This window comes from Pan paniscus, chromosome 2 (assembly GCF_029289425.2).
Source record: "Pan paniscus chromosome 2, NHGRI_mPanPan1-v2.0_pri, whole genome shotgun sequence".
Classification (NCBI taxonomy): Eukaryota; Metazoa; Chordata; class Mammalia; order Primates; family Hominidae; genus Pan; species Pan paniscus.
Window position 1 is genome coordinate 118,591,016 of NC_085926.1, and position 12,685 is coordinate 118,603,700.

Here is a 12,685-nt window from a genome sequence, read left to right on the forward strand (position 1 = left end):
CAAAGATTTGTGTGCTAGAGTGGTGAGGAGAGCAGGCTCAAGCCCTGAGTTGTGGCTCTGGTCCTTCCATTTGTAAGCTGGTGAGACCTGGTACAAGACCCTTAACTTCTCAGGGCCTCAAGTTTCATTCTGTAAAATAAAATTCAGCCCTTAAGCTTCAAATTATCTTCATGGTATTACGGAACTAAGTCTGCTAGATCCAAGGGCAGACATGGGAGAATCCTGGGAATATCCATCTTCTGAGGGCCTTCACTTACTGTGGCTATGTCCTTGTGAGGAAAGTCATACTTCCTATTTTGCAGAGGAGGAATTAAGGCTGAGAGCTGGGAAACGACTTGCTTAAGGCGACAAGTCATGGCAGAACTGGGATTTGAGCCTGTCTTTTCAGGACTCTGACCAAGAGATGGGCTGGGAAAAGGGAAAAAGGGAGTGGGGAGGAGAGGGAGGTGAAGGAAATGGCAGGAATGGCTGTAGCACTTTTAAAAGTCATATCTCAGAAGTGTCTGAATGGTGGATGTTGCACTGTCAGGAGGTTTTTGTCCACAACAGAAAGAATATGTAAATACTCTGTGCATCTTAGACATTACAGCTTCATCAATTGCTGACTTTTCTTATCCACTGTGGCTTTAAAAACAAAACAAAACCCAAAAACCAAACCCTACAATTCTTATATGCTCACATTTGGAAATTTGTATAATACAGACAGGCAAAAGGAAAATAATAGAATTATCTTGTGCTACAACCCAAAGCACCCACATTAATGTTTGGGCTCTAATATACATTAAATTATTTTTGTCTAAAACAATGGATATGAGTATCGCTGCCTGATTTCCTGTGACAGGCTTGATGGGAAGACTGGATGAGATCATATGGAAGTGCTATGCAAGTTATACAGTGCTATTCAAGATGCAGAAAAGGCTTTCAATGAAATTCAGTATATCTTCAAGTTAAAAACTCTGAATAAACTAGGCATTGAAGGAACACATCACAGAATAATAAGAGCCACCTATGACAAACCCACAGCCAACATCATACTGAATGGGGAAAAGCTGGAAGCATTCCCTTTGAAAACCAGCATAAGACAAGGATGCTCTCTCTCACCTCTCCTATTCAACATAGTCTTAGAAGTCGTGGCAAAGAGTAATCAGCCAATAGAAAGAAATAAAGTGCATCCAGAAGAGAAGAAGTCAACCTATCCCTGTTTGCAGATGACCTGATTCTATATCTAGAAAACACCATAGTCTCAGCCCAAAAGCTCCTTCAACCAATAAACAAATTTCAGCAAAGTTCATGATACAAAATCAATGTACAAAAATCACTAGCATTCCTATACACCAACAACAGTCAAGCTGAAAGCCAAATCAGGAATGCAATCCCATTCACAACTGCCACAAAAAGAATAAAATATCCAGGAATACCCCTAACCAGAGAGGTGAAAGGTCTCTATAATGAGAATTACAAAACACTGCTCAAAGAAATCAGAGAAGACACAAACAAATGGAAAAACTTTCCATGCTCATGGGTAGGAAGAATCAACATCATTAAGATGACGATACTATCCAAAGCAATGTAAAGATTCAACGCTGTTCATATCAAAATACCAACGACATTCTTCACAGAACTAGGAAAGACTATTTTAAAATTCATATGGAACCAAAAAAGAGCCCAAATACCCAAGGCTATCCTAAGCAAAAAGAACAAAGCAGGAGGCATCATGCTACCCAACTTCAAAGTATACTACAAGGCTACAGTAACCAAAACAGTGTGGTAATGATACAGAAACAGGCACATAGACCAATGGAACAGAATAGAGAGCCCAGAAATAAGGCCACACACCTATAACCATCCGATTTTCAATGAAGCTGACAAAAACAAGCAATGGGGAAAGGACTATCTATTCAATAAATTGTGCTGGGACAACTGGCTAGTCATAAGCAGAAGATTTAAACTGGACCGCTTCCATACACCATATAGAAAAACCAACTCATGATGGATTAAGGACTTAAATGTTAAGCCCAAAACTATAAAACCTCTGGAAGATGACCTAGGCAATACCATTCAGGACATCGGCATGGGCAAAGAAGATTTCATGACAAAAACATCAAAAGCAATTGGCAACAAAAGAAAAATTGACAAATGGATCTAATTAAACTTAAGAGCTTTATATATATATATATACACATACACACACACACACACACACACACAGATAATGGAATACTATGCAGCCATAAAAAAGAACAAGATCATGTGTTTCTCAGGAACATGATGGAGCTGGAGGCCATTATCCTTGGCAAACTAAGAGGAACAGAAAACCAAATATTGTATGTCCTCACTTCTAAATGGGAGCTAAATGATGAGAACTTGTGGACACAAAGAGGGGAGCAACAGACACTGATGCCTACTTGAGAATAGAGGGTGGGAGGAGGGAGAGAATCAGAAAAAATAACTATTGGGTACTGTTTAGTACCCGAGTGATGAAATAATCTGTACAATAAACCCCTGTGACATCAGTTTACCTATATAACAAATCTGCACATGTACCCCTGAACCTCAAATAAAAGTTAAAAATAAATAAAGAAATAAAAGAAAAAAAATGAATAAGACCTAGCATTTGATAGCATAACAGGGTGACCATAGTCAATAAAAATTTAATTGCACATTTTAAAATAACTGAAAGAATATAATTGGATTATTTGTAACACAAAGGATAAATGCTTGAGGTAATGGATACCCCATTTATCTTGATGTGATTATTACGTATCATATGCCTGTATCATAATATCTCATGTACCCCATAAATATACATACTTATTATGTATCCATAAAAATAATAAATAATAAGTAATAAAGATTTTTAAAAAGCACTATTCACATACAAGGATCATTATGGCCATTGCTATTGTCTCTTTGCTGACTGCTTCTTAAAAGCCTCTCCATTTGGCTGGATTAACAAAAGCCCCATCCCAGCTGACTTTGAAGATGCTATTGTACCAAGTTAATCACTCCAAACAAGAATAAGGATAAGGCATGTAGATAGACCTGGGTCTGAATTATATAATGGGAAATGGTGAGGACGACTGAAAGTTAGGTCTAGGTAAGATGTTGGACCCTCCGCCATCAGGTATTCTGGCTCCTTGATACCCAGGGTCTCCCATCCTAATAGGAGAGCTCTTTCTCACTAGTAATTCAAAGTATTGCTCCTCATAGAAACAGCCCTGTCCTACGCCTCACTGTTGTAAAACACAGCTCCCTCATAACATTGACTACCCAAAGCCAAATTGGGGGACCAAAGGTTATTGAGTGGCAACTCTGGAATAGCCTCCAGGACTGCACCTCCAGGAGACTTCAGAGGTAATAGCTTAACTGAGACTGCCAGACTGCATCTCTTTGAGATGTAGGGGTTCTACAGAAACTCCATAGAGGCCCTTGAAAGGGGAAATAGAGCCAAAGCAAGCAAATGGGACTCTGTACACCCTCCTTTTGCAAAGGAGCTCCACCAACTCTGGCTCCAGGGTTGGGACTGAAAGCAAACTGCAGTGGACAGATGGACAGATAATGCTCACTGTTTAGGTAGTTTGCAAGCATGAAGCAGGCAGGTCTCTGCTATAGATTTTAAACCAGGTAGCATTGAAGGCATTTATTTTCAAAAGTAAAGCAAATTTGCATGTGATTTAGCATAAAATTACTCCCTGTGGACCATAAACTCTACCTTGAAGAATGCAAAAATAAAATAAAATCAAGCACCGCAGCCAGCTGCAATTGTGTTCAGCCTCAATGTTTACAGCCTGACACAGAAAGAATACAAAACAGGTTTTAAATTCCATCAGTTGCATCCATGCCAAAGCAGAGCAAAGGAAAATGCAAAAAACAGCTGAGAATTGCTTCTCACAAGCCCTGACTATAGTGAGGCAAGGGCTTTTTGACCCTCCTTGGCTTGAAACACGTGCTGAAGGTGAGATCCTGCCTCCGCTACTACTGTGGCCCTGGAGGATTACTTCAAAATGCAGAAGACTCTGAGACATAGCATATGCCCAGGGCTGCATATGGATACAGGAAGAGGCTTCACATAGCATTAATAATGTTCCCTTACATTTGAATAGTGTTGGACAGTCTGTTAGGTTAACTCATAGCCATCTGCTGGGTTGGATACTATACCCATTTTATAGATGGGGAAAATGAAGCACAGAGAAGCTAAGTGAGTTGTTCAAGATCCTGTAGGAACTAAGAGATGGGACTTGAACTCAGAACCCAGGTCTGACTCCAAGTCCAACAATCTTTCTACACCACCACAACAGAAGTCTAGTATATACACAAGGATGTGAGTATATATACATGTAAACATACTTATGCAGTCATTAACTCTCCCTCTTTTGACTCTTCCTCTGTGACTTTGGAGAAATGAAAAACGGCCACCCCTCTCAGCAAGGGTGGGGAGTTCAGAGGCCGCTGGAATGTGGCAGTTAACATACTTACCATGGTGCCATCGGCAATCCTCTCAGGTGCCAGCTTGGCCTTGCTGGCCTTCTCAAAGCAGTCAGCATCAGGTCCATGGGGGGTCATTGTGCTGTGTAGACTCCCTCCCCCTGGCAGGAACCCACCTTGCTTTGCCTCATAGTGACCTCGGATGAGTCCCATGAACTCACTCATGCAGTTCCCTGGGAAGGTTGAAGCAGTATTATTTTTATTATCCAAGGCAAGACCAGTAAAACACAAAGACCCCTTAAACATTATTTCTGCAGAATTCCAAGAACACAGGAGAAACTAGTAAATTGTATAGGATTAATAAAGAATATGGATTGACAGAAGAACAATCATAAAACATTCATATTGGCATTCTTGGCAGGCACAGCTCTACTCCATGGCCATGTGGATTATCAGAGGTCTCGAGTTCCACTCTCTGACAGGAATCAGGCTAGATCTAAAGAAAATCAGGGCCCAGAGAAGATAATAATAATTAAAATGCTAGTCATAATAGAGAGCGAATGTACTCTATCATCTAAGCTTAGGAGCCCTGTATCAAAGTTATCTTATCTCCCAGATCATAACCCTTTCCCAAGTAGCTCCACTGTAGGACACAGCAACAGCATATTTCTAATTCCCAATCTAGAAGGCTTAGATTGAGGGTGTGTGGTTTTGATGGATGATAATGTAATGAAAAGAACCCCAGACTTAAAGTCCATTATCAAATGATAATCTGTGTGAAAGAATCTTGGTATGTGTATAAAACAGACCATAAATGCTATTTATTATAACAAATATTATCTTCTATAGATGAATCTGTTATCCTCTTGTTTTTCTGTTCTTCAGAATGTCTTTTGGATTTGTTTTTATTTTTTCTAGTTCCATTGATACCCTATTCATAGAGTCCTAAATCTTGAAATTGGAAGGGATCCTTACTTCTACTCAATGTAGAAGAAATTTCTATATCTTTCCTGACTGATTACCTCCCGGGCTCTGCCTGGATGTGAATGGAAGCTCTCCACTCTACAAAGCATATCATATTATTGAAGAGCTCTGTGTGTAAGAAAGTTCTTATATTAAATGGAAATTTGCTTTTATATGAGTTAAATTCATTGGTCCTAGTTGTGCTTTCTAGAGTCACACAAAATTTAACAAAAATCACCATGTTTCCACTCTTCCAATCTTATGCTTCTATTGAAATAAAGCTCTTTATTAGAGTAGCAATACAATAGAGCAGGAATTAAAGAAATATAACACCTGGGCAAATTTAAGTGCCTTTGCATCTCAAACCACACATCTACTTACCCATTCATTCATCTGTCCTTTTCCCACTTCACCCATCTGCCCATCCAGTTAGCCAGCACATATAATTAGATATGTGCTGGCTAACATGAGACAGAGATGAATAAGAAATAGCTTTTAAAGCTATTTAAAAAAGAAATAATTAACAACAACAACAACATAGCCTTTAAAGCTACTCATAGTCTGTCCTGTGAGAGTACTGAGAGGGCAAACCAAGGACAGAATAGAGAGATGTGGCAGTGGCAACCCTTACAAAATCAAACACTGGACATGATACATACCTGCCCTTCTTGCTTACATGTGCAGTATAACCAAGTGCCAAATGCTTTTATAATTGACTAAGCAGCCACACCCACCCTGCTCAGAAACAGAAAGCTACTGCAGGCCCCTACAAAGTGAGTGAGAGTGTGTGAGCTCCTGCTGAAGAGGTGAGACCCAGATAATAGTTCTACTTGTTTCTCTATGAAGTGGAAATACAGAAAAAGAAGCAAATGTAAGCATAAATTGTCTATGTTTTAAAAACAGTTCAGCTTATGACTTAAATTTGGTGTCAAGCTCCTTGCTCTAGTATGTGTCCTCAGGGTCACCTTCATGGCTTAATTTTAAGAAGAGAGCAAAACAGAATTCAGCTTTGATCTGAATATGAATTTAGATAGCAGTGAGCTTGGTGATGACATTTCTATATCATTTTCTATATTTCAAAGGACAGTGGGAGGATAGACCTTGCCTTTCTGATTAAAGCTGAATCTAGGCCGGGCTCAGTGGCTCACGCCTGTAATCCCAGCACTTTGGGAGGCCGAGGCGGGTGGATCACGAGGTCAAGAGATCGAGACCATCCTGGCCAACATGGTGAAACCCCGTCTCTACTAAAAATACAAAAAATTAGCCGGGCGTGGTAGTGGGCGCCTGTAGTCCCAGCTACTCAGGAGGCTGAGGCAGGAGAATAGCATGAACCCGGGAGGCAGAGCTTGCATTGAGCCGAGATGGCGCCACTGCACTCCAGCCTGGGAGACAGTGAGATTCCGTCTCAAAAAAAAAAAAAAAAAAAAAAAAGCTGAATCTAGTTGACTAAGGCATATTAAGATGACTGGAGGCAATATTTCTATAGAAATAATTCTCCATTTTCTCTTATAATAAAGTCACATCAAAACAGCAAAGATTTTGAGTATTGCCAAGGCAATATTTTTAATATCTCTGGAAAACTCATTTCTAACCTGGGGTTCTGTGGTTTTTTTCCAACGAACTCAGGGTACCCATACCTTTATAAGATCTACCCTGGGGCCAAATTTACTTCGAGAGTCATTAAAAAACTATAGGAGGCATCTCTCAAGATTATTTGTGCCAGCAACTCTGAACTACAAATAAAAATTAAGGAGTGGGTTGAGACCCTATAGCACAGTAGCAAACTTGTCTAAATCAGATCACTCTATTATTCCTCCACCTAGGGATGGGGACACACCCTAGGCCAGTATTTCTCAACAAGCAGTCTGTAAACCTCCTTCATCAGAATCCCCTGACTTGCCAGTGAAAAATGTAGATTCTGGCCAGCCATGGTGGCTCATGCCTGTAATCCCAGCACTTTGGGAAGTCAAGGCAGGTGGATTGCTTGAGTTTAGGAGTTCAAGACCAGCCTGGGCAACATGGCAAGACCCCGTCTGTACTAACAATACAAAAAAAAAAAAAAAAGCCAGGTGTGGTGGTGCACACCTGTGGTCCAAGCTACTCAGGAGACTGAGCGGGGAGGATCACTTGAGCCTGGGGGGTGGAGGTTGCAGTGAGCTGAGATTGTGCCACCTGCACTCCAGCCTGGGTAACAGAGTGAGACCCTGTCTCAAAAAAAAAAAGGCAGATTCAGCATCACTTGTGGGAACTTGTTAAAAATGCAAATTCTTAGGTCCTATCCCAGACCTACTGAAGCAGAAATTCTGAGGATGGAGCCCAGTAATCTGTGTTTTAATAAACCTTCCAGCTGACTCTGACACATTGTAAAATGTAAGAACCACTACAGGCACACAGAGTAACCTCAATACAAGAACAAGAGTGAAATGGTGAATTATTAAGGAGTAGCATGCGAAGTACAGACTATAAGCCAGGGCAATTTTCTCTCCTTGACAACAGGTCCTCTAGGTCACTAACTTCCAGGAGGAGAAAAGTTAGAGTCTTTAGTAGGCTTCACAGTTTTTAGAAACGACTTATGATGCTATTCACAAAATAGCTGCTGTCTTTGCCATGGTAACTGATTGTTTTCTTTTCTCTACCATGATGGTGCCATCTGAAAAGGGGGATGCTGGCATTTGACCATGGAGTGGCCTACGTCCATCCTAAGGGCCTTCATTCCTGATGCTATAAAATAGCTAAATTGGCCATTCAGTGCACTGTTGTGTTCTGTTGAGCCCTGACACCTGGGAACTGGTATATATAGAGAGGGACCTATTATAAACAGAAGGCCCTGGAGTTTATACTAAAGAAAGGAATTTGTTTTCTAGAATGTTCCAGGTGGAATGCCTCTTAGAGTCTTTCCAGAACTCTATGTACAAAAAAATGCACACTCCAGGAAGTAGAATTGCACATTGACCTTTGATTGGATTTTCAGCTAGCTATTCCACAATTAAAAATGTCAACCTCATTAAGTACAGCCGTGAAGTACTTTATTTATTCTTGTTGATGCATTCACTTATTAAATAAATATTTATTAAAAGCATGCTATATATCAGGCACTATGCTAGCCATACCAGTTAGTGGTCATGAGTGTTTGCTCTGGTATCAGACAGCCTGCAATTAAATCCTGACTCTACACTTAACTTGCTGTGAGTCCTTGAGAGAGTTACTTAATCCCTCTCGTGTCAGTTTAATTTTCTGAAAAAAAAAAAAAAAAAAAAAAAAGCGGGGGGGACAATAATACTATCTGTCTCTTACAAGTATTATAAACACTTCATGAGTTAGTTTTTTAAAAAACTTGTAACAGAGCCATAGAAATTGGACAATAATTATTAGGTGCTAAGAATAATAATATTAATAAAATAAAAATAGTAGATTTGTTAGGTCTTGTACTAGGCAACAAATGTTCTGCAGAAACTCTTTCCAGAATAGAGTCCATTCCTTAATGCAGGCTGCAGTCTGCTTTGCCCTGCCAAAATAATTGGAGAAGGCACATTTCTGTCTCTCTGTCTCTCTCTCTGTCTCTCTCTGTCTCTCTCTGTCTCTCTCTTCTTATTTCTCTGGTTCTCTGAACCAGACTTAGGTGATGAACTTTCCCAAAACAACAGACTAACTAACAACCTCCCCAGTATTCCCCAAAAGGAAACATCTAAAATGTGAGGAAACTTGTTTAGAAGCCTTTCTAACAAGGCTTCTAAACTTTACCAGCCTTTCTGCCTCTTACAGGGACAGAGAAACTGGGAACTAGGCTCAGAATCAATGCATCACTGTTGATGTAGTTTGGATGTATGTTCCCTCCAACTCTCATGTTGAAATGTGATCCCCAGTGTTGGAGGTGGGGCCTGGTTTGAGGTGTTTGGGTAATGGAGGCAGATCCCTCATAAATGGCTTGGTGCCATCATGACGGTTATGAGTGAGTTCTCACTCTATGAGTTCACATGGGGTTTGGCTGTTCAAAAGAAGCTGGGACTTCCTCCTTTCTCTTGCTTGCTCTCATCATGTGATATGCCAGCTTCCCTCTTGCCTGCCACCATGATTGTATTTCCTGAGGCCTCATTAGAAACAGATGCCAGCACCATGCTGCTTGTACAGCCTGCATAACCACGAGCCAAATGAACCTCTTTTCATTATAAATTAAGTAGCCTCAGGTATTCCTTTATAGCAACGAAGAATGGACTAACACAACTAGCATCCCTTAAAGAGATTAAAGCTTGGGGATCAGCACTAGGCCTTGTGCAGCAGGATCCTGAATTCATGCCATGGTGGGTGTCCAGAAATAACCCAGGCATTATTCCCAATGTGTAGCGCTCACTGCTTTGTCGTCTCTTTGGCTTGCAAATGTGGCTTGGTAAAAGAGAGACTTACTATGGTAATAAGGAGGCCTGAAGGTCTTATCAGCAACCCCCCATCGAGGTGGGAAGATGACAAAATCAGCAATGGCCACTCCAGGGCGGACAGACTTAGCAGTCAATACTGTGAAAATGGATGGGTCCTGTGAACACACAAGGAGAGACTGAACGCATGATGCAAGGGAAGTGACTGGACAATGACACACATTTCATGCATACATGAAGGTGTTTGCAAGTGACATTCTAATTTCTTTTTATTTATTTTTATTCAACTTTTAATTTAGATAGAGGGATACATATGCAGTTTTGTTACATGGGTATATTGTGTGATACTGAGGTTTGGGGTAGGGATCTGATATGGTTTGGTTGTGTCCCCACCCAAATCTCATCCTGAATTGTAGCTTCCATAATCCCCACATGTTGTGAGAAGGACCCAGTGGGAGGTAACTGAATCATGGGGGCAGGTTTTTCCCATGCTGTTCTCATGATAGTGAATAAGTCTCACAAGATCTGATGGTTTTATAAAGGGCAGTTCCCCAACACATGCTCTCTTGACTGCCTCCATGTAAGACATGCTTTTGCTCCTCCTTCGCCTTCCACCATGATTGTGAGGCCTCCCCAGCCATGTGGAACTGTGGATACGTTAAACTCCTTTTTCTTTATAAAGTACCCAGTCTCGGGTATTTCTTCACAGCAGTATGAAAATGGACTAATACAGGATCCCATCACCCAGGTAGTGAGCATAGTATCCAATAGGTAGTTTTTTCACCCTCCTCCTTCTAGTAGTCTCCAGTGTCTATTTTTCTCATGTTTATGTCCATGGGTGCTCGATGTTTAGCTCCCACTTATAAGTGAAAAGATGCAGAAGTTGGTTTTCTATTCCTGCATTAATTTGCTTAGGATTATGGCTTCCAGCTGCATCCATGTTGCTGCAAACGGACAGCCTAATTTCTGATCAAACAACAGAAGTCTGGGCTTGTCATCAAGGTGCAATAATCACTCATATGACTTTTTCCTCTTGCTGTGCTTGAGGCAAAATGAATTAACACCAGCTAAAAGGATTCTGAACTGCTTTTTCACCCTGCTGAGCCCACATTACATGCAACTTATTACCCCGTGGGTCTGAGAACCAACGGTGCCTGCTTCTCAACCTCAGATCAAGTTGACTAGAGCTGAGATGTGCAGCAGAAGGGATGCTCAGAGCAAAGTAGAAATAGAAATAAAGCAAAATCCAAGTTTTGGTGTAGATGTGCTCCTCTTTGGGAGAATACGGAGATTCCAGATTGTATCCATTGGCAGAAAAGTCTGAGAAGTGGTTCATTGCTTTCCTACCTTTGTTTGACTTTCAGGTCTAAAACACAGCATTTACATCTGTAGTCTTCATAGTGGTAGTGTAGAGATGGGATAGGTTGAGGGACGAAATTATACTTTTTAAAACTCTTCAGAATTCTTTAGTGAGAAGGTTGAGATTCAATTTAATTGAAATCAACAATCATGTTCCCTTTCAGATGCCATGTAAGAGTCTGGAGATTCAAAGATCATGGGGATCGATTCCCTGCTTCTTTAGCATTAATTGTGGGGTGGGGGTTGGGCAGCTAATTCTACCTGAAAGGGTCAAGGAAGGCTTCAAAGAGGAGGTGACATTTGAGGTAGGTCTTCAAGAATGAACAGAAAGAAAGAAAAAGAGAGAGAGAAAGGAAGGAAGGAAGGAAAGAAGGAAGGAAGGAAGGAGCATATGTACCCTTGAACCTAAAATAAAAGTTAAAAAAAAAAAAAGAAAGGAAGGACGTGGCGGGGATGGGGGAAAAAGGGAGGGAGGGAGGGAGGGAGGACTAAGGAAGTGGGAAGGAAGGGAAATGACATTTTAATCACTGAAAACACATCAAAGTGCACAGAGATTTTGTTAAGAGGAGAGAAGGCTAAAACCCCGTGCATTGACAGAAGGGAGAGGGGCAAGAGGTGATACTGGAAAATGAGTCCAGGGACAGATGGTGAAGAGCATCAAACACCATGCTTCAGAGTGCAGACTTAATCCTAAGCCATGGGAAGCCTGCAAAGGCTTTCTAATGAAGACAGTGGTGGCATGATCAGAACTGAATTTTGGAAAAATAACTATTGCAGCAATACAGAGAAGATCGCATCTGTGTAAATTCAAATAAAAATAAACCCAACCCTTATTGCTGTGAGAATTGACATTTCTTCAACTGTCATGGGACATGATCTGAAACTATTAAAGCAAAGGTAGTGAATCACAAATAAAGCTTTATCAGTGTCTCAGGATCCTTTTTCGTGCTGTTTGTTTGGGGTCTGATGTCTCACTTTTCTTTTCCCCTTTGCTTTTATTAAGAGTTGCTGCTGTTTGGAGAGGTAGGTTTGTCCCCCCAGAAATAAACTGAACTGGCTCACGATAATCCTTTTGCCTCTGAGTCTCTGACTTCTGCTCTAATTATCCTTCCAGCTTGTGGGTTAGGTTCATCTCTTAGGAAGTGAGCTGCAAAATGAACTTCCCCCCGGGGTCTCAGAACCACCACTTTAATAAGAATGTAGGGTCTTGGGAGCCTGCACTGTAGACCAGAGACCATTTGTGGCCTCCGAACTGAGTGAAAAATATGACCAAGTTCATGCTCTAGAATTTCTCTGGTTTAAACTCAAGCACTGAAAGTTATGAGTAACTTTAGAAGTGGGCTATTCACTCTGTCACTGCCAAATACAGCCAGGAATGAAGGCACTGGGGTGAGAAGTCAGAGATCATAGAGCAGGCTCTTGAGAGTTGTGGGGTCAGAGACTTCTCCAAATTCATAAAGTTCCTTTCTCCTCATTCTACCACCGACATTAACACTTGGTTGTTTTGGGGGATAAATTTTCCACAAAGAAACTAAGTGTTTATCCACTTAGTTTGGCAAATACAAGTC

At 40.9% G+C, this 12,685-nt stretch overlaps 1 protein-coding gene across 1 annotated transcript in view; it reads right to left on the reverse strand.

The window, feature by feature from the left end:
* Positions 1-12,685, reverse strand: part of HGD (homogentisate 1,2-dioxygenase) — a 53,993-nt gene that overhangs the window by 468 nt on the left and 40,840 nt on the right. The window contains exons 12-13 of the mRNA XM_003825165.4: positions 9,790-9,916; positions 4,477-4,658 (exon numbers count right to left, since the gene is read on the reverse strand). Coding sequence (XP_003825213.1) covers positions 4,477-4,658; positions 9,790-9,916 — 309 coding nt within the window. The remainder of the gene's footprint in view (positions 1-4,476; positions 4,659-9,789; positions 9,917-12,685) is intronic.